We start from the raw sequence: 23,001 nt of genomic DNA on the forward strand, positions 1-23,001 counted from the left end.
CAAAATAAATGAAGTTTTGCAAGTTGGAGAGAGATAGACACAAAAAATAGATGGTGGTGAATCCTACCACTAAGTGGATCCCACCATCATTAATTATATTTTATTTTTTTTCAAGATTTTATGTGTCTTTATCTTTCCAAATTGAAGAAATAGAGAAACACATGAATGAAGAGGATTCTAACCCTATAATAGTATCCATACAATGTAGTAAAATATCTCTTTTACTCTGCTTCGTTTCACGAATCAAAATCTTCTCAATTTCTTCTATCTGAAGATATAAAGACACAATAAAATTTTAAAATAATTAATAATAATAGAACACACTTGTTAGTGGAACCAATATTCTATATTTTATTTGTATTTTTTCTAGATGACAATATCCATTTATTTTTATAAATGGAGATGATTCTAACTCCCCTTTCACTCCATTACGTTCCGTTTCATTTCATTGAGTCTACTTTTATATTTTCAATAAGTCAGATCAGGGGTGCAAATAATAGTTCCATAATGTTTCAATCTGTATAATCGAGCTTATATAAATCAAGCCCATTTCATAATCATCTTCTTCGCTTCAAACCTAAAACCCTTGTAAACCCTGCTCTGCTTCTTCTTCAACCCGCCTCAACCTTAACGCAAACGCAAAAGCTACTTTCTTACCATAACAGGTAAGAACTTCTCGAAATAGGCCATGGCACCGCGTTCTGAAAAATCGCTTAAGCATAAGAACAATGATAAACCTAAAATCGATAAAGCTTCTAAGAAAATTTCCAAACCTAGAAGCGGCGACGTTGTGAAGAAGTCAGAATCTCTAGCTATGCAGCTCGAAGATGAGGTTCCTGATTTTCCACGAGGTTATCAATGATTCTTCTCTCATTTTGTTAATTTTGTTTCAATTATCGTTGATTTGATTTTTTATTTTTTTTTTATAATTTTTTAATTATTTGGATTTGAATGTGGATTTTTTTTTGCAGGTGGTGAATTTAAGGTGAAGCGAAGTAGGGATGATTATGACAATTTTGGCGATGATGATGATTCGAAGAAAGCGTGGAAGACGAAGAAGAAAGGGAAAAAAGTGTTTAAAAAGAGTGATGAAGCTGAGAGTGATTGGGGCTTACTTTCAGGTGCTGGTATCACCGGAAAATTGCCGCGATATGTCAATAGAGTTACTCTCAAGGTAACATGAAGTGATTTTTTTGTAATGGAGTATGCATTTTGATTATCAATTTTATTGAATTTTGAATTTTACTATGTATACTTTATGTCAAAAGAGTCACTCTCAAAATGTTAGCTATTACATTTTTTTTGTTTGGTGTAATGAATGGTTTATTAATCTTTGTAAAGTTGAAATTTACTCGGTAACTCTAGTAAGTACATTTTGGGTTTCACGGGTGAAACTAAGGTGAGTCACTGTGATCTTGGTGGACACTGTGATACCAAACACGCACTAAAGAACACTAGATTTACTAAGCAACTCAGTAAGTACATTTTAGGTATCACGGGTGAAATCATTAACCTTTGTAAAGTTGAAATTTACTCGGTAACTCTAGTAAGTACATTTTGGGTTTCACGGGTGAAACCACGGTGAGTCACTGTGATCTTGGTGGACACTGTGATACCAAACACGCACTAAAGAACACTAGATTTACTAAGCAACTCAGTAAGTACATTTTAGGTATCACGGGTGAAATCATGGCGAGTCGATTTTGCAAAATCACAGTGACAATTTTGGCAAACACTGTGATACCAAACATGCACTAAAGAACACTAGATTTTGCAAAATCACGGTGAGGAGATTTTGCAAAGTCACAGTGACGATTTTGGCAGACACTGTGATACCAAACATGCCCTGAAGAACACTAGGTTTATGACATGGATTATTGATCTTTGTAGATTTGAAATTTACTAAGTAGCTCTTAGTAAAAAACACTAGACTTATGACCTGTGTGATGCATGGTGAAGGAAGTTATGGGAACAATAATTTTAAATTTGTATAGAATAAATGTAAATTGTGAAATGCATTTATGTGTAAATAAAGTTTTCACTGCAAAGGAGAATTTTAAGGAAACGCTTTTTACTGCGAATGTTTGGCAGTAAACATTTTGAGGTGAATACCATTTCATATTTAGTAGATTGCAATGCACAACCTAGGTGTGTTGGGTGTATTTTTTTATTTTTTCTTTTTAAATACATGATTTAAAGTTAAAAGAAAATTCAAAGATGAACAATTGATTATATGAAGGCCAGATTGCTACAGAAACATGTTTATGATAATCTGGTTCCATAGAATAGAATACAAAAGCTGTAATTATGTCCTATTATTTTTAACTGACACAAATAATATATAAGATACAAATATATCTATAGCAATTATTATGACAAAGAATTACAAAAATATAATATATTAAATGAATGAAATATAATAACGTGTAATTGAAACATGTGATCACTAGGAAACTTGAAAATTTTGGATTTTATGGCTGACTGCTGAGTTTGTATATTTTTACTTTATATATTTATGTCATTCTAAATCAATTAGCCGTTGAGTAATAGTTTTATCCTAATTTTACAAGCCAGAATGTTTAAACCGAGTTTTTTAATGTCATTCTGGTCATTTTTTTTTGAATTGTTGATGTCATACCTTGAGATTCTGTGTGCGTGCTTAAAGTTTTTTGCTCATTCATGAATGCCAGAATATAGCTCCTGGAATGAAGCTGTGGGGAGTTGTTGCTGAAGTAAATAATAAAGACCTTGTAGTTAGTTTACCAGGGGGTTTACGTGGTATTGTTAATGCTTCAGATGCATTAGATCCTATTTTCGATGACAAAACAGAGGTGTGTAATAAGTTTATTTTTTTTATTTTTTATTTTTTATTTTTTTTTGTGAAATTGTCTAACTTAATAATTTTTCCCTGTTTTAGCTTACCTCAGTTTCTCTCTCTGTATCATCAGGTTGGAGAAAGTTTTCTTTCTAGTGTATTTTGTGTTGGGAAGCTAGTTTCTTGCATTGTGCTTAGATTGGACGATGACAAGAAAGAGAAAGGACACAGGAAAGTTTGGCTTTCTTTGCGCCTTTCGTTGTTGCACAAGAACTTCAACTTAGACGTTGTCCAGGAAGGCATGGTATGCCATTATTATATGTGTCAAATTATTTGTAATTCAATTTACTTTCATTTTTGTCATCCAGAGTAGGATTTAGTTAACTCCTATGATTTTAAGGTGTCATCAACCATGACATGCTCTATGTGATAATTGACATGAAAGAGGTTTCAAATTTTATGTGAGAAAAAGGTACCAAGCAAGATTAATGAAAGTTTTTACTGTACAACTATAAGACCTACAATGTTGTATGAAATGTAATGTTGTGTACCAAAAAACCAACTCAAGAATAGACGCTTTGTAGCAGATATGAGAATTTTGCATTAGACGAGTGGAAATATTAGACGAGATTGGATTAGTTGTGATAAAATTAGAGAGGTGGGGTAACACCTCTTGTAGAAAAGACATGATAAAATTAGAGAGAGTTGGGGTAACACCTATTGTAGTAAATTTGGGTAAATCTCAACTAGGGTGGTTTGGACATGTGTGGGTGGAGAAGACCTGTACATTTTGTAGTAATGAGAGTATATCAGATTCAGATGGATGGTAGCTGCCCGCCAGTCACTAGAAGCAGAGGAAAACCAAGAAAAATTAAGGAGAAACTATTAATAATTACATAGAGGCCAAAGTTTTTATTATAGATACGGTTTATGATAGAGCATTAAGGCATCGTTTGATCCATGTAGCCAGCTCTACCTTGTGGGATACGACTTGGGTTGTTCTCGTTAATTATGATGTAGCTAATGAAAAATGCTATTAAAATCTTTATGTTTAAGAATGTTCTCAATGACATTTGAAAAATCCTATTTTAAATCTTTTATGTAGAGAGGTCCAAGGAGTAGAGGAAATCCGATCAAAATTAACGAGAAACTATTAATAAATATACGTAGAGGCCAAATGTTTTTCTGTAGATGTGGTTTATGATAGAGCATTAAGGCGTCGTTTGATCCCTGTAGCTGACTCTACTGTGTGGGAACGACTTGTGTTGATGTCGTTAATTATGATGTAGCTAATGAAAAAGGCTGTTCATGTTTAAGAATATTCTCAATGGCATTTGAGAAATCATATGCTTTTAAATCTTTACCTAGAGAGGTCCAAGGCTCCAAACACATTCTATACTTTTAAGTCAGCCATTCACATTCTAACAAGCTTTAAAAAACTTCTCTGCTGTTCATATCTTACACATTCTATTATGCTATTTCTATTCATAATGATAATTGCAATGCATTTCATATTATAATTTGATGTTGCTCATGGTCCATATGCCATTTTCAGCTGCCTGAGTGTCATAGGACTTAGTGTGAGATGCAAATTTTGATTTTTTGCACTATATATATGTATATTCAGGTCCTTGCTGCATATGTGAAGAGCATCGAAGATCATGGTTTCATTCTTCATTTTGGTCTGCCTTCTTTCACGGGATTCCTACCTAAAGGTAGCACTACAGCCAAACACCAGTGAACTGTTGCAAAATGATGTTGATTTATCTTGCTTTGTATGGGCTTAATATATGGTTTTCTATTCCGTTTAATATTTTAAATGCTTGCAGAAGGCTGGAATGGAGAAGTTAGAATTGGGCAACATGTGCAGGGATTGGTTAAGAGTATTGATAAAGTTCGTAAAGTGGTTTACTTCAGTTCCGACTCTGATACAATGTCCAAAAGTGTGGTATGATTTCTTTTTATTATTTATGTCGTCTAATATTATCTTTTATTGTTCTCATTTTCCATTTGGATTGGTCATTTTCTTTGTGGATTTTGTACAGACGAAGGATCTCAAGGGTATGTCAATTGATCTTCTAGTTCCAGGAATGATGGTTAATGCCCGTGTGAAGTCAGTCCTTGAGAATGGTGTTTTGTTATCGTTTCTCACATACTTCACTGGAACCGTAAGTGCATCTTGCAATTTTATTAGTAGGAAGTCATAAAGGATAGTTATAGAAACTAGAGATTATACTAAGAAATAGGGATACCAAGCTCCTTACAACTAGAGGTAGTCTGGGGTAGCCTTCGTTAATATGAATTGGAGAAGAATATATAGCCAAAACTTAACAATGGATATATTCTACAGTAAAAATAACAGTTTCTTCTAGCAAAACATATCAGCTCATTCTTCTTTTTTTAAATATGCTCATGTGTTAGGGGTCTATCAGACAATTTGAGTAAATAGTTTATTTGTAGCAAACCTAATATACCCACAAAACTAATTTTTGAGTCTTTTAATCGCAGGTTGATCAGTTTCATTTGCAAAATATATATCCTGCAACAAACTGGAAGGATAAGTACATTGAATCTCAAAAGGTACTTTATAACTTACCTTTGAATGCAACAACTTGCACCACACTCAATGTTGGAAATCATATCCCACTACTTGTCCTAGTTATTTGCTCGATGCACCTTAATACTTCTGTTGCAAACTCTGTTTGTACTACTATGTAGCAGTTTAATTTCTGTACTATGTAGATTGTGTTGCTTATACCTTTGATTTAATTTCTGTACCTTAGACATTCACACATTTCTGTTTGAGATACTGTTAACGTGTTCTCAGATGATGCTGTTATGCGGGTTTAAAGTGGCATTTCTATATTTTAAGCTCCTTTTATGTTTTCTAGGTTGTTTGTCGGATATTATTCATTGATCCATCAAGTAGAGCCGTTGGTTTGACGCTGAATCCACATCTTGTTCAGAACAGGGCTCCTCCTTCAGTAAGTTTGGTTGTCTTAAATTGTTACTGCTCGGATATTTCATCCCTTTAAATAGATGCTATAATTTTTTTACTCTTGTTCCCAGTAGTAACCATCCAATGTGGCTACATTTATGCATGTCCCCTGTCTAATTTTTCCAAAGTTAGATAGTTATTGAATATGATTTGGAGAAACTCCGGTAAGCAAAAAAAGGAAATAATAATATGGCCTAATCTATTAGCTGAAGGAAATTCCCCAATGCTTTTGATACAATTGGTAGGGCTTCCAGGACACATGATTCACATTCACACAAGTCTCTACTTCAACAATGTTATTTCCCATGAACCAATTTATGCAATACATAAATTCCTTGCACACAAGTAGTAATGATAGTCTCAAGAACCTATGGTAACAGAAGTAGGACTAGCACTAATACACACTACCATATTGTCGAGTTCTAAGATAAGTGGTGTCTAGTAAAATATTGGCGAGTCTTATAATCATATCCATATAGGAATTCCAACAATTTAGTTGGTTTACATTTTGTTATTTTAATTAAAAATCATATTGACCCTATGGTAACAGAAGTAGGACTAGCACTAATACACACTACCATATTGGTGTGGAAACATTCCATTGAAGTTTTCATAGTAAGGTTAAAGTCTATGTGAAATTTTATTTCTTGGTTTTTGTTAGGTTTAGCTGCTCTGGTATGAGCAGTAATTTAGTTATGCGTTGCTAACTTGCCTGGTTTCCTTGACATAAGTTTTTTTTTTTTTATTTTAAATGTTTCTCTAATCAGCAACCGTTGTTGGATATTTGGCTAAGGCAGTTTTCTGTTAGTTTACGTTTATAATCTTGTATGGCATGTTAGTCTGAAGAATCAACATTGTTTTGTAGTATGTTAAAATTGGAGATATATATGACAACTCGAAAGTTGTCAGGGTAGATAAAGGATCGGGACTATTGCTCGAAGTTCCATCAATTCCAGAGTCAACACCAGCTTTTGTCAGTGTATGTTGCTTTTCGATAACTTGTAATATCACAACTTAAATATGAAATTTGAATGGCCTTACCCAGTCAGGACAAATAAGACTGATTATTGAGTTTATCGTTGACAGATATCTGATATTGCTGAAGAAGAGATTCAAAAGCTTGAGAAAAAGTACAAGGAAGGAAATCATGTTCGTGTTCGGATTCTTGGGTTAAGGCATTTGGAAGGACTTGCTACAGGAGTTTTGAAGGTTGTAATTAGATGATTAGAATTACTTTTTACATATTAGTACTACACTTGCAGAAACGCTTTTTATCATCTTGTGAAGGATTGTTATTTATTTAATTATTTATGATTCATGATCATTGTTAGCAGACCACCTTAAGTATATACCCAACTCCTAATACATGCTACACTTAGTTGATCTACCATGTCCTATGTGTCTGAACATCGGTTTTGGTTGAATTTGAATTTAGTTTTTCCAGTTTTAATTTTGCAGTTTTGTACCCTCAGTCTAATTGCTGTAGAATGCGTACTCAGGTCATCTATTGTTTAGATTCCTAACATCGTCACACAGTGGTATTATTGTTTTTTTAACTAATATATTTTTGTTTGCTTACGGGCATTTGTACTTCTAGTTGCATGGTCTTATAAGGTATATAGGCTTTCTCACTTTCAAGAGTGCTTAATGCTTATGGACTGTCTTGAAATTAATAGCTTCGTCAGTGCATAGACATTAATCTCTTATTTTAAATTTTCAATCCTTAGATGCGTTATTTCAAGCCTTGGAGACTAAATTATTTTTGAGTTATATAGAACTTTGGATATTGGTAACAATGAACCTTGATCATTAGCTTTAAACACATCTCTAATTGTGTATTCTATTTTTGAGGTTTTATATGCTCATGGTATAAATTTCTTGTATTGTTTTGCTCAACTTCGACACAGCCGCTATATCGCTACCTGCTGTGCTCCACTATTGATTGCATAGCTTAGTAGGGTGTTTTCATTTCATTATCTTATGTTTTCACATCATACAGGCTAGTGCTTTGGAAGAGGCGGTGTTTACTCATTCTGATGTCAAACCTGGAATGGTGGTGAAGGCTAAGATTCTTTCAGTTGACAGCTTTGGTGCTATTGTACAAATTCCTGGTGGTGTGAAGGCACTTTGTCCTCTTCGACATATGTCTGAATTGGAAATTGCAAAGCCCGGGAAAAAATTCAAGGTTCTATTGTAGCTACATATGCATCTTATTATTGTCGTTTTTTTGTTAGTATGGCCCATTGACTTGTTTTGTCCCAAGTCTGAGATAGGATAGATGGATTCTATGAAGCACGGAGTACGAACACGGACACGACATGTACACTGGAATGTAAAAACTGATAAGAATTTGAAAAAATGTCAATACAATGCAATCAAATGTGTCCTGTCGTGTAGGTGTCGGAAACTTACACGTGTTGGACAGTGGATAAGCCTTCGATCATAAGTGTTAGTGCTTAAGAGGGTGCGATTCTTCATGACTGAAGTCTTTGCCTGAACTGTGGAACAGGTGGGAGCTGAATTGGTGTTCCGCGTGCTTGGATGCAAGTCAAAAAGAGTGACAGTTACACACAAGAAAACCCTTGTATGTTTCTACGTGCAAACTTTTCCTTCTAGTTTATTCAACCTTTAAATGTGAATAATTGAGAGTATTTATAATGATTTTTTCCAACTATCTTCTAATGTGTTTTTTTCCTCTGACTGTCTTCATTGAATTAATATTTTTTCCCGCATGTTTGTTCCATATTAAATATTGAACCAGATATATGCTATTTTTACAGGTGAAATCAAAACTAGAGATTATTAGCTCATTTGTTGATGTGACTGATGGTTTGATAACTCATGGATGGATAACAAAGATTGAAGATCATGGGTGCTTTGTACGGTTTTACAATGGGGTCCAAGGATTTGCTCCCAGGCAAGTCTCTGATTTGTTTGTTCAACAAATCTATAACTATTGATAATTAATTTTGTCTTGATCGCAATTATATTTTGATGTTTGGCGTCTTGAAAACTTATTGACTTGTATGATGTAGTATGTTGACTACATTTCACTATTGATGTGAATATTATTGGTATTCTCGATTCATGTATGATTCTAGTTCTACTTTCCATACTTACAATCCTTGCTAGAACTATCTTATTTATTGTTTTGATTTAAGAGCAGATCTGAACTCGGACTAGAGCCTGGTGGGGATCCAGGTGCAGTGTATAATGTTGGACAAGTGGTAAAATGCCGGGTTGTTAGTTCTATTCCTGCTTCTAAGAGGATCAACCTTAGTTTCATCATAAAGCCTACAAGGTTTGCTTATTTTTTATTTTCTGCTTTGTTCGTACCCTGCATCTAAAATTGTTGCTAAATTTTAAGTTTATACTTCATTTCAAATCTTCTTATGGCTGAATATCTTAGGCGTATATGCATTGTTTGGTTTGAGAAAGTGTTCTGTTTCTATTTTTTATTTTCACTTTTAATTATAAAATCATAACATAACATTGTTTTCAAAGATTTGTACGGGAAGTACCAAAAGCACTTCCTTTAGGCTTTGTCTGGGAGTTTGGAGGGAAAGGGAGGGGAGGGCTTTGGGGGGTTGGAAATATATAGAAAAATGGATAAAATATTCACATTTTTTGAAAGAACAGTTTTTTAGAGAATGATAAACTAATACTTATGATTAATATACTTTTAATTTTAAGAATATTATAACAACATAGATTGAATTTGAAAAATTCATATAAACCCTCCGTAACCCCCCAAAACCCTCCGCCAATACAATTTTTGAGTTCCCCCAAATGAGGGAGATTTTTTATTATGAGTAAAAAATTAACTTCCAAAGCCCTCTCCTCTCAATGTCTTCTATTTCTTCCACTTGCTCCTTCCTTTTTTCCAAAACCCTCCCCTCCAAACTTCCAAACAAAGCCTTAGTGTTTTTGCTGTTTCCTGTACAAATATTTGAAGATAGAAAATAATATGAAAACAAAATACTACTTGGTGCTTTCACTTTAAATGTGAAACTATCTGCCTAGTTATGCAATGGGCTATGATTAAAATATACAAACAGGCACTGCCTTGTGTGACATTCGTTACAAATTAAGGAATTGTGATTTATGACAATTGCGGCAATTCAATTGATAGGGTTTCTGAGGATGATTTTTACATTTGTTAGAAGTTATGCTTATCCGTTGTGTTAAATCATATGACAGGGTTTCTGAAGATGATATGGTTACATTGGGCAGCATTGTTTCTGGAATTGTTGACAGAGTAACATCTAATGCGGTAGTTGTTTATATCAAAAGTAGTGGTTTCTCTAGGGGTACAATATCTATGGAGCACCTGGCAGATCATCATGGTAACAATTCCCTTATGTTTGATTAAGTTTTTTCCATTGTCGCTTCCTTGTAATGGAATTACTAATTCTAGCTACATACATGCAGGGCAAGCTACTTTGATGAAGTCAGTATTGAAGCCTGGTTATAATTTTGATAAACTACTGGTTCTAGGTACATTCAAATACATTCAGCCTGCTCTTATTGTGCATTTTTCTAAGCACCCTGTCCTAGATTTAAAAATCATAGTTATTGATTATGTTCATGTCCCTACTCTATTATTCGTGTTTGCTCACATATCCTGATAATGTGCCTATTTTTGTGCATTACTTGTTCTATTCACATGCATATCAGCCAACAACTATCTTGTTTAATTTCCCGTTTCCACACCAATTACCCAATAGCATTGCAGTGCTAATTCATCTTGTATTTGAACTCTTACTACCCGATGCAATCAAGAATCTGATACCTGAGCGTTGCTGATAAATATGCGTGGTTTTTTAATAATTGTTTGTGTGGATGCCCTTTTGTTGGCATTCGAAACTTCTTTTTTGCCATGTATTTTCAAGTTGTAATCATTATCTACAATGCGAGTAGTGCCTCATACGCAGATACTTAACTATAATTCAGTTACAGTAAGGTAGGAACTAAAAAGCAATATGTTTGGACTTACAATACTTTAAGTAGCTAAGCCTCATACGTAGATACTTAACTAACTAATTCAGGTACAGTAAGTTAGGAACTAACAAGCAATATATTTGGACTTGCAATACTTTAAGTAGCTAGGATTACTCTGCTACATTCCAATATTATGTTTCTTGTTGTTATTTGTGTCGTTGATCATATTTGATGGTGTCTTTAAGCAATGCTTTTTAAGTATTAATGGTGATTATGTCTTTTATTTGAGAGCTTTTCAGTCTTGATCATATGTGTATATTAACAATTATTTATGTTGAAACTGCTGCTTTAGTATATTTAGTGTAGCAATCACTCCAGATTCAACTACAGGGATCATAATTATTGATGTGCTGTCTTTTTGTACTGAACTTGTACTTGTGATAAAGTGTGAGAATAAAATGAGACATCAGTTTTTTATGGCAAGACTTATTCATACTTTTATTCCTTCTAGAATCCTCTTTAATTCGAATGGGTATCACTAACTGTATGTAGTGTGTGAAACAGAAAATATTTTCTTTGATGCTATTTCCTTGATAACTGCACGGTTTAGTGTCACTAGTCTCTCATGATATTTTTATTTTCTGTCATATATAATAATATAAATGTCTCGTTTAATACATGTAGATTTTAAGGGGAACAATATGATTCTGTCGGCCAAAAGCTCACTTGTCAAATATGCTCAGCAGATTCCTGCAGATATTAGTCAGATGCATCCTAACTCAGTTGTACAAGTAAGTGATGACATCAAACAGATATGAACTGCTTCCAGTACTTTATTGATAGAGAAGTGAATCCTTTAATTAATTTAGTTTTTTTTTTGGTTGCCTGTGATACTATTGTTGATTTTTCCCTTTTTCTTTTGCTGTATAAATTGTGTGGAACAGGGCTTTATATGTAACTTAATTGAGACAGGCTGCTTTGTTCGTTTCCTTGGTCAGTTTACTGGCTTTTCTCCAAGAAATAAGGTATTTCATTTTTTGCTAAATCATCCGTGGTCCACCCTTTCTTTCTTTCTTTCTCTCTTTCTTTCTTTACGACATACTCCCTCCGTCCTAATTTATAAGCAAAAAACACTAATTCACACTTATTAAGAAAACTAACACTTAGTGATTTGAGGTATAATTTTTTGTGTTCTCCTTGGAATAAGTTTCATGGAAAGATGTAAAAATAATTTTCATTGGTTAAAAATTATGGAGAAAATAAAAAAGAGAACAAATTAAATGCAATTTGCATTTAATTTTACATTGGAAAAGATGATTTGTTTGAAAAAACATAATAATAGCATAAAAGTTGGTCTTTTTTGCGTATATTTTGAGACAAAGAATATGAGATTTTTTTGCTTATATTTTGGAACGGAGGGAGTATTGCTTCATGTTAAGCATATTATATAGTTTGGTGTAATCATTCTGTTGAATAGGCTGCAGATGACCAGAAAACCAATATTTTGGAAGCCTATTACATCGGGCAATCGGTTCGCTGTAATATATCCAATGTTAGTATATTTTCAAGTTGTTAAGTTTAAATTTGTGAAAGCTTAGTTCAGGTTGAAACAAAAATTAACTTTTAATTCTTTTTTCCTGACAGATTAATGGTGAAACCGGCAGAGTAACAGTCTCTCTAAAGCAGACATCTTGTTGTTCAGCAGATGCATCATTTATTCAAGACTACTTTCATATGGATGAAAAGGTACAAACAATCATCAAATATCTATAATACTATTAATCGTCTTATAATTACCATTCTACTTAAATTGTTTATTCCTTAAATATTGCACACATGCACACAAAGATATCTATCATTGTACTGTTCTCAAACATTGGATGAAATTTGGAATTAGATGCCTTGAGTACTGCTGTTCATCTAAATTTTCATAATTTCATTTGGTTAATTTATTCTAATTAGAAAATCATCTTGGGGCCACTCTGTCCACTAACTAGATGAAGGGATGAAGTTATCATTTGGTTATACCACCTACTTTTGTATGGTATTTTTCAAAGTCGGTATATATATATTTACAAAAGTAGATCTATGAATTTTTATATGTAACACTTAAAATCATCTTATGCCGCATTAAATTTTGGCTAGTTCTGGCAATTTTTCTTTTGGTTGTGCAGCAGTATAATTATATTATTTCCATGTCTTGCATTTGTAATTTTTTCATTATTTCTGTATCCTTTTTATCAATTCTTATCTTAGTATCCCTTTTTCTGTCACTTCTGATCTTTTGTTTATCTTTGAATCTAGATTGCTAAGTTGCAATACACGAACTCCAGTGCATCTGATTTGAAATGGGAAGAAAGATTTAATATTGGCACCGTTGCTGAAGGGAGAGTTGAGGATGTTAAGGATGTCGGAATTGTTGTTTGCTTTGAGAAGTACAATGATGTGTTTGGTTTCATTACCAATTACCAGCGTAAGTTCTCTCCTTTTCACTTGTTATTTAATTATTAATAAATTTGTTTGGATGATGCTTACTCAAGTGTAAGTACTAATTCTCATTGTGATGTGAACCCCCAGTTGGTGGTACTGTTGTGGAGAAAGGCTCTGCAGTGGAAGCATTTGTTCTTGATGTTGCAAAGGCAGAACGGCTTGTTGATTTAACTCTAAAACCAGAGTTCATTAATATATCTAAAGAAAGTTCCATAAGTCATACCAAGAAAAAGGTTGAGCATCTGTTTCCTGCATGGCAAATAAAGCTGATATAAATGTGTGTGTGGCTATATATATATGTCATGCTACGATAATGAATTACTCCATCCATTTCTCAACTGTTGCTGTTTTACAGTTTTAACGTTTATTATTTATTTAAAAAAATATTGATGTTTTAGATTTTCCATTTTTAATTAATGCTTTTATCTTTCCTCATTCAAATATACCTTCAATTGGGGAGATAAATTAGAAATCTGTAATGCAATGAATACCAGATTGTAGGAGGTTAAATAAGGATATTTTAGTTGAACTACATGTTTATTATTTATTAATTTGTGTGTACTATCCTTATACATTAGTAATTAAGGATTTTATCGATGGATACATTCTTATCCCAATTTTCATTCTTCACTCTAAGAAACTGTCATTTTTTATTCAAAGAAAAAATTGGATTTTTTTTTTAATGTTATGATTAAGGATTTATTCTGAGCATTCATTCTTGTTCTAAGAAGGCTGGTCTTGTGAATTGAACTTCCTCCATCTTTCATTTCTGACCTACTTTGACCAAATCAATATCATATCTTGGTTCCAGAAACGTCAAAGGGAGGCTTTGAAGGACTTGGTGTTGCGTCAGACAGTGACTGCAGTAGTGGAAATTGTGAAAGAGAGCTACTTGGCAAGTGTTGATATTATTATTCAATTTAGCCACCTGTTGGTAAAACATTTTCATACATATTAACCGTTTTCTTACGAGCTTTTTGTCTGTGATGCAGGTTGTATCTATTCCTGAGAATAATTACACTATAGGATATGTACAATTATCTGACTATAATACTCAAAGGTTTCCGCGGAAACAATTCCTAAATGGACAGAGGTGAACAAAAAATCAACTCATTCACAAGTATTTGCTCTGTTTTTCACATTTATTTATTCTCATATCACCAAACCTTTACTCAAAGGCTGGGTCTAAGTAGCATGGTGTCAAAAAGTACCAGTGTCCATTATTATCACTCTTTAAAAAGGCTATGTGTTCCTAGACTTGAATTCTTCCTTTAGTATGTTATAGAGTTGAGTGTATTGACATATTGTATTTGCCTTTAGGGAAAGATTTTTGATTGGAAATCCTATTTTGGTACCTGGAAATGCCATTTTATCTTCAGTTTATTTCAATTTGTATGTTTTCATTAACACGATATATTATTTGGTATGATTTTGCAATCCAAGTCTTGTTTTAGAGTTATGATATTTGGTTGGCGGTGCTTCATTTGTCTACTGCTAATCTGTTTTTATTTGTATGATGGTCAAATTTATATGCCTTGATAAATTTCTCAAATTCTCTTATTTTGTATCAAAATATGCGGCTATGCTTCTTTTATTGTGTTTCATAGATTACTGAACATAATGTATATGCTGAGTTATTCCATTGTTGTAGATATTTCATGTTTCTGAATTATACTTTTACTCCTTTTTTCTTGGAATAATATTATTTTTATTTGAAGATATTGTTTTCAAAAGTGTGGATATAGTGGCCTAGTTTTCCACAACTCATTGCTTCACATTGGACTTACACATGTTGTTTTGCTTGGTCAGTGTTGTTGCAACTGTTACGGCTCTTCCAAGCCCTGAAACATCAGGAAGGTTGCTTTTACTTCTCAATGAGGTCAGGGCATCTAGTTCTAAAAGAACCAAGTCTAGCTATAAAGTGGGATCTCTGGTTGAGGCAGAGGTATGTCGGTTTATCTAGTACATATTAGTGTATATATATGTATATGTGTGCGTGTGTGTCTATTTTTATGTGTGTGCGTGTGTGTGTGTCTTAAGGGATATGTGAGTATTTGTTTAGTAGAAGGTCTTCAATGCATGTAACATTGACATTTTTCATGTGATTGGAGCATGCAAATTTATTTAGAACTACGATTGTTTTCAGTTCGGTATTTCTTTTATTTATTTAAGAATGTTACATCGTAGCAACATGCGAAGTTTTTAATTGCTTCTTTAAGATAATAAAATGTATCATGATTGTAGAGCTTGTTATTTTTTGGTCTACTCTTATGGATAGAATGGTTTTTATGAGAACATACATAGCTTTTACGTACTATTCGACATTTGTGCTTCATTATGGATAATTATTTCTCCCTTTAATGTCTTTGCATTTCCACTTGTATAATTGACCCTGTTCTGTGGATTTTATTTTGATGACTTTGTCCAGATTACTGAAATAAAAGCTTTTGAGCTGAAGCTCAAGTTTGGATTTGGTTTACACGGAAGGGTTCACATAACAGAGGTAACTCTACCGTGTTTTCTGGTGCCAATATTTTAATTAGCATTTTAAGTTATAGATTTGATGTCTACAATGAGCAGAGAGATGTTCTGTTGTTTTGCGGCTTTGAGTGTGTAAGATGTATGCGGCCTTGCTCTGAGATGATATGCTTTTTCTGCAGTAGGAAATTGTGACCAAGGTTGCATGGCTGCAGCCTTAATGATGCAGCAATGCTACCTCTTTTTTAATTTGTCTATTTTGATATGTTCCTCAATAATTTGGTAACTACTTATTAACAGGTACATGATGCAAATCTTCCGGAAAATCCATTTTCTGGCTACAAAATTGGGCAAACAGTGACGGCAAGGATAGTCTCAAAGCCTAATGAGAAAGATAGCAGCAGAAATGGATCACGGTGGGAGCTTTCAGTCAGACCTGAAATGGTTACAGGTAAAGGACACTACTAGATCAAGAAAGATTTGAATGATTGAAACACTTGTAATTTGTGCCTTGAAATGCATGTACAAAAAGACTGGTGAAGCAGACTGGTAATTTGTTTAATAAGCGTGCAGTTATGGATGTTACATTACACTTGCCATTTTGGTGGTGCTTGGGTGTAGATTGAATAACTAAATTCACATTCGGAGTTATTTTTACTATTGAGTTTGTCATTCTCATTATACAATATTGATATCAAATATATATTCTTTATAAACTAGGGCAGTTGCAATTTAATCCCCATCTGCCATCTGTCGTTGGGATACAAAAATTAAATGTTTGATAAAAGAACCCACTTATTGAACTTCATTTAGGTATTCGTTTATGCTGGTATATGCCCTAGCTTTCCTGACTTTGCTTTTCTAATGAAAATGATCAAATATTTTAATTTTATCATGACAGTATTACTTGTTCATTAAGAAAATCAATATGAATTCAGGTTCCAGTGACATACGAGACAATATATCAGAGAAACTGGACTTCAAGATTGGGCAATGTGTGGCTGGTTATGTATATAAAGTAGAAAGTGAATGGGTCTGGTTAGCAGTTTCACGAAATGTTAAAGCTCAGCTACATATTCTTGATAGTTCTACTGAACCTAACGAGCTTGAGGATTTCCAAAATCGATATCATGTTGGAAAACCTGTTTCTGGTCATGTTCTGAGTATCAACTTGGAGAAGAAGCTCTTGCGGTTGGTTTTGCGCCCCTTTTCTACTCTCCCTTTCAGACCTAATGAGGAGCCACAAATTAATGCTGTGAATAAAGATTTGACAGCGTATATTCATGAAGGAGATAGTTTAGGAGGAAGGATTAGTAAAATACTTCCTGGTGTTGGTGGATTGCTTGTACAAATTGGTCCTCATATATATGGAAAAGTACATTTTACTGAACTTACTGACAAATGGGTGCCTGATCCGTTGTCTGGATATCATGATGGGCAGTTTGTCAAATGTGTAGTTCTTGAAGTTAGCAATACTGTCAGGGGTACCATTCATGTTGACTTGTCATTACGTTCTTCAAATGTAATGCCTTTGCAGGATTCAGCAGATGTTCACAGCAACGGGTAAGTACTGATACTTAGTGATGGATCTATATACAAGTTGCCCTGTTATTATATTTACTCATTTGCAGTTGCTATTTACTCACATTTTTGAGCCTCAATGATTATTGCTAATATCTAGAATGTTTCTTATTTTAAGATTTTAACATATGATTTGACACAACAGATTCTAAGAATTGAAAATTTTCCTGAAATGTTTTTGCAAATTTATAATTGTACTGTTAAATTATTATTCTAAGTTGTTTCCATGGGCTGATTTGAAACATCTATATCCCCCCATTCATATTATGCCAACTAGTCATGTCTTTTGATGGGACCTTGTAGCTTGGAATAGCATTGTTGTGGGCAATTCTTTATGCAAGTGGTCTTGTTGAAGATATGGATTTTAGATAAAGGAGAAAAATAATAGAACTTCGAATATGATTGATAATAACTTGATATTAACATCATACTAAGTTGATGTAAAAGACAAAACACATATTCCTATTTATAAAGATATGACGCCAATTAAATAGGCAGCCCTAGGATACAAATCATAATAATACCTTAGTTATATAGAAACTAATAATCATAAGACATAATCTAAGATACTCTAACATCACAAACTGATATTACTAGAAAAACTAAGATTCTATAACATAACATAAATATGTTATAAGAAAATTCTAATATTCTAACACTCCTCCGCAAGCTAAAGCTTAGTAAGCTTTAAGCTTGTTGGAAATATACCCTTTGAAAGATAAGACATTACAACAAGCTTTCAGGAATTGCACCTCTTTGATATTAGCCTAAACAACCAGCTTAAGTGTGGGTCATAGTTTTCAGGGACTTGTGATGTGACTCTCCTTTGACGGTTGTCTAACAACAGGACTACTGAAACCGTCAAATTAAATGGGAGTTGTCAGTAATGATGGGTGCCAACTACTATTACAAACTGATCCTACTCGATAAATTTAAGATACTGTAACGTAACATTAAGATACAAGATATTTTCTAATATTCCAACTTCCCACGTTGAATGTGATATGGCCTGAAAAAGTCGGTTTTGTAAGGATGAATTAGGCCCAACTCAAATCCTAAGAGTCTCTTCTTTTTATTGCGTTGAATTTAATATTTAACTGACTGATTTTAAACCTTTAGATTGTATTATACAATAGTACAAATGTATATTTCTTATACCTGAAGGCTATTTCCAAATAAAATGTTTTTTTTTTTTTTTTTTAGGCATGCTAATGACAAATGTGTGGAGAAGATTGAGGATCTTCACCCTGATATGGTTGTAAAGGTACTTGGTTTATTGTTTCTTCAGTTACCATTGTTATTTCGGGTTTTCAAAACCTGCTATAATGCGAGGCTTGTACATACTGTGATGTTCGATAGAGTTAAACAAGTACAACATTCATCATTTATGTGCCATACTGAAAATTTATGGCTGAGCATGCAATGCACTTGTGTCATTTTTTGTATCTTATTTTTTTCTTTTAATTATGGGATTTTGATTGTTTGTTTTTATTTAATCATGTAATCTTTTGGACAGGGTTATGTTAAAACTGTCTCATCAAAAGGATGCTTCATTCTGCTCTCACGGAAGATTGAAGCCAGAATTCTTCTGTCCAATTTATCTGATCAATTTGTTACAGATCTTGTGAAAGAATTTCCTGTTGGAAAACTTGTAATTGGCAGGTAACCATCGACCTATGGTTTCTCTTAATTTTTTAACGAGGTACTTCAGAACGTGTACTAAGGTAGTAAATAACAGGGTTGTATCGGTGGAGCCTCTCTCAAATCGTGTTGAAGTTACATTGAAGACATCAACAGTTTCTAGTTCATCAAAATCTGTGATATCTGATTTGGGTAAATTTCATGTTGGAGATGTGATATCTGGCAGCATTAAGCGAGTCGAGCCATTTGGTTTATTCATTGCAATTGACAACACAAACGTGGTAATTTTACATCCTTTGATGCCATTGGCAATCCATATACTTGTAATGGAAGTGTTATAAACTAAATGAAATGATGTTTTAATTTTTTTTTTTTTTTTTTGTGCTCTTACCTTTTAACTTTCTAACTGTATATCATGATTTCCTTTAATTTCATGGTTTTATCATAAAACCATTTAAATATTTTTGACTCAAACTTGCAACCTTTTCTGTGGCTGTATTTAATTATAATTTTCCGTAAATGTTGCTCTCAAGAAAGTAATGGTGATAAATTTGATTCTTTGAGCTCAGTTGATTATGATCTTTCAAATGCCTAGGTTGGATTGTGCCATGTATCAGAGATTTCTGATAACCATATTGATAACATTGAAGCAAAGTTCGGAGCTGGAGAGAAAGTAAATGCAATAGTATTGAAGGTAATTTTAGTGCAAGGTGTTGGATACTTTACTGCTTTATACCCGAAGAAAATTATACGCTGCTTCTAGCTATATCAAAGTGTCAATGATTGTGTCACCTATCTTATATAGCTTAAGTGCATTTGCATGAGACCCTAACTAAAACTTGATTCTAATGGAAATAGGTGCAAGCGTCTTGAATATCTTTGTAAAACAATGAAAGTAGTTATATTTTGGTGTATTTTCAAGGTCCTTTTTGAACATTATAGTATCGTGTTAAAATTTATTATCACAAGATTGTGGAAAATAACTTATCTCTTTAATATATCATTATCTTGAATTTTTAATTGTCTTGCAAAATACTTACATTTTCCTAATATAATATTATCAGGTAGATGAAGAAAGACACAGGATTTCTTTGGGAATGAAGGATTCATATATGAGGGGCGAAACTGTGCTCCAAATACCTTTAGATGAAGGATCCGATGAACCTATTGCAGATGGAATGAAATCTATATCTTCTACAAGTAGTCGTTTGCTTGGACCCTCAAATATGGATATTGAATACGAAACTGATCAATTCCGAATTCTTTCACAAGCAGAAGAAAGGGCCTACATTCCTCCGCTCGACGTTGCCCTTGACGACTTTGATCAATTTGACGTAAATAACACAAATAGTTATAGTGAAGAAGCTGCAAATGAAGAAGGCTCTCTAAATGAAAAGCAGAAGAGGCGCGAAAAGAAAAAGGCAAAGGAGGAGAGGTTGATATGATGCTAGTAAAATTCCGTCTGTCATTTTTTTATTGTTTTGTAAATATAACACAATTATGCTTGTACAGGGAGAAACAAATAAGTGCTGCTGAGGAAAGACTACTGGAGGAGGATGTACCAAGGTCTGCTGATGAGTTTGAAAAGCTGGTTAGAACCTCTCCTAATAGCAGTTTCAACTGGATAAAATATATGGATTTCATGATTTCCTTGGCTGATGTTGAGAAAGCCCGCTCAATTGCTGAAAGGTACATCTTAAGGAACTATGATTTTGAGTTTGGATGTTTAATTCTTTATGGAATGAAAGCTTGACTTGTTGGTGCTAATCTGAACACGTGCAAAGTCTATTCCTAGCTTTTATTTGTCTTGTATAGAGAATGTGATTTGATTAGAGAGAGTAAAGTAAAACAAAGGGGGTTGATTTTATCCCCGACAAAAAATGATATAAACAGCACAACATCCACGAGCAATAAGCTGGGAGCCAAAGAGGGCCCCCATACACTCAATTCTCGTTCGAAATCTAATCCTTAGCTAGAAGAGGCTTTTAATTTTTGTGTATGTGTTTATTTTGGCCATTGATTGAGCTAATTCAACATGTTTTGGTCAGTTTATGTTTGAATATTGAACCTTCAGCAGTTGGGAGGGGAGAACTGTATCATTTAAGCATGTAATCTTGTATACCAACATTGAAATATTATGTCCGAACTTAGAAGTTATTGTGGAATAATTATTTATACATCATATCAATAACAGTGCAGTTAATTGATTTTTCTCTTCAGTTTTTGTTTGCAACATTCTTTCATATGCTAAACATTGTGTATACTTTTTGAACCGAAAAACGGAAGTTTTTTTTTTTTTTTTTCCTTCCGGTTCCTTCAGATTGTTTTTACCCCTTAACTTCTCACAAGATCTCAATCTATGTGAATATCTAATAACTCCTTATCCTTGTGCTCTCTTGAATTTGAAGGGCTTTGAAGACAATAAATTTCCGAGAAGAGAATGAGAAGCTCAACATCTGGAAGGCCTACTTTAATTTGGAAAATAAGTATGGAGATCCTAAGGAGGTAATAAGAAAAAGAAATTTCAGCTTGTGCTGTCCACTGTTCTTGTTATGCTGAGTATACTTATTCTGAGTGTTTGTGTAGGAGGCTATTAAGCAGGTATTCGGCAGGGCTTTACAGTACCATGATCACAAGAAAGTTTATCTAGCACTTTTGGGAATGTATGAGAGGACTGAGCAGCATAGTTTAGCAGATGAACTTCTGAATGAAATGACAAAGAAGTTCAAGCATTCATGCAAAGTATTATTACTTCAACTTGTAAATATATATGTTACCTTTGCATGTGTATGGAATTTGGAACTTACTATATAATGTGTTGCAGGTTTGGCTGAGGCGAGTTCAAAGTCTTTTGTTGCAAAAGAAAGATGCTGTTCAACCTGTTGTCAACGATGCTTTAAATGCACTTCGTGGACACAAGCAATATAAGGATAAGCATATTAAGTTCATATCTCAGACAGCAATTCTTGAATTCAAGATTGGGGTTCCAGATAGGGGGCGATCTTTGTTTGAAGGAATTCTACGGGATTATCCAAAGAGAACAGACTTGTGGAGTGTTTATCTTGATCAAGTACATCCTTTACCACTAGTCACTTTGTTCACTTTTGCATATGCGATCATAACATTCTTGTGTTTTTGACAGGAGATTCAACTTAAAGATAAAGACTTAATTCGAGCACTTTTTGAAAGGGCAATCAGTCTGAGTCTCCCACCTAAAAAGATGAAGGTGTGTGCATATGCGATTTTGTTGGTATTTTTATCCTGTTAAAACTTGCTTGAAACTTATTCCAAAATAAACTTACTTTGGACTTTTTGGTCTTGATTGGCAGTTCTTATTTAAAAAGTATCTTGATTATGAGAAGTCACAAGGGGACGAAGAACGAATTGAATCTGTGAAGAGGAAAGCAATGGAATATGTTGAGAGTACTATGGCTTGATTTAAAATCACTGCTTTAGTTCTGAATTTGCAGCTTGCTACCATTTTTGAATCCAAAGACGGTTTATTTTCATAGCTAGATAACTAGATGGCATAAATTTTTTGGAGTCATCGGGAAAAAGATGAATCTTGGTTGAATGCATCTGTACAAATAGTGCTAATCGGCTTTCAGAAGCACAGGAAGGGTGCATGGATGTGAGCTTAAGGTAAGCATCAAATGTGCACAGCAAGAGAAAGGCATAGCCTTGATAATTTTGGTTGCTAATTTAAGAATGAGACTGATGATTAGATCGGAAATATAGATTAACGTATTCCTATTCTGCCTTTTGCCCATTTTTCATTTAGTTGAGCCTGTACTTTTCAAGTTTCACGCAAGATTTTATAAGTGAAAACGTTCATAAATTAATTTGTAAATTAGATAATGTTGTAATATCGGAATTTTGTTTTATCACAACTAATTTATGAGTGTAACCACTATTTTCTTGTTTCTTCATGAATGTACTCCAAAATATTATTATAGCTTTATCTATATGTCCGAAATTATCTCCTTACAAATGTCGCATTTCTTGTTCTTTCCTCTTCCTAATTAATAGTTATTTAGATCTGCCTTTCAAAAATGAA

The 23,001-nt window shown here is 33.6% G+C and overlaps 1 protein-coding gene across 2 annotated transcripts; it reads left to right on the forward strand.

Moving 5' to 3' along the window:
* The first annotated feature begins 547 nt into the window (after nt 1–547).
* On the forward strand, nt 548–22,877 carry LOC25483593 (rRNA biogenesis protein RRP5). Of its 2 annotated transcripts, none has more exons than XM_039826895.1 (40): nt 548–851; nt 972–1,174; nt 2,691–2,831; nt 2,949–3,119; nt 4,443–4,530; nt 4,648–4,763; nt 4,861–4,983; nt 5,324–5,395; nt 5,707–5,799; nt 6,679–6,792; nt 6,900–7,022; nt 7,813–7,998; nt 8,323–8,397; nt 8,594–8,730; nt 8,980–9,114; nt 10,014–10,159; nt 10,245–10,310; nt 11,439–11,545; nt 11,699–11,779; nt 12,232–12,306; nt 12,399–12,500; nt 13,059–13,227; nt 13,332–13,477; nt 14,056–14,139; nt 14,237–14,337; nt 15,054–15,189; nt 15,673–15,747; nt 16,023–16,173; nt 16,661–17,285; nt 18,507–18,567; nt 18,820–18,965; nt 19,042–19,225; nt 19,540–19,638; nt 20,009–20,379; nt 20,457–20,633; nt 21,353–21,449; nt 21,531–21,686; nt 21,769–22,014; nt 22,087–22,170; nt 22,274–22,877. In XM_039826895.1, exons 1-40 carry the CDS (start codon nt 689–691, stop codon nt 22,379–22,381), a joined length of 5,733 nt encoding a protein of 1,910 aa, XP_039682829.1. In that variant the 5' UTR covers nt 548–688; the 3' UTR covers nt 22,382–22,877. The 2 variants fall into 2 exon arrangements, with proteins under 2 accessions (XP_039682829.1, XP_013467743.1); XM_013612289.3 differs by having other exon boundaries at nt 549–851; nt 4,645–4,763.
* Nucleotides 22,878–23,001: the final 124 nt, after the last annotated feature.

Source organism: Medicago truncatula, chromosome 1 (genome assembly GCF_003473485.1).
Source record: "Medicago truncatula cultivar Jemalong A17 chromosome 1, MtrunA17r5.0-ANR, whole genome shotgun sequence".
Taxonomy (NCBI): Eukaryota; Viridiplantae; Streptophyta; class Magnoliopsida; order Fabales; family Fabaceae; genus Medicago; species Medicago truncatula.

What these genes read in the sequence shown, in the direction of transcription:
- LOC25483593 (XM_013612289.3), top strand. Translation starts at nt 689, where the DNA reads ATGGCACCGCGTTCTGAAAAATCGCTTAAGCATAAGAACAATGATAAA. An exon ending in TGATAAACTACTGGTTCTAG is followed by an intron (nt 10,311 to 11,438) that starts GTACATTCAAAT and finishes TAATACATGTAG; the next exon opens with ATTTTAAGGGGAACAATATG. An exon ending in TAAGTCATACCAAGAAAAAG is followed by an intron (nt 13,478 to 14,055) that starts GTTGAGCATCTG and finishes TCTTGGTTCCAG; the next exon opens with AAACGTCAAAGGGAGGCTTT.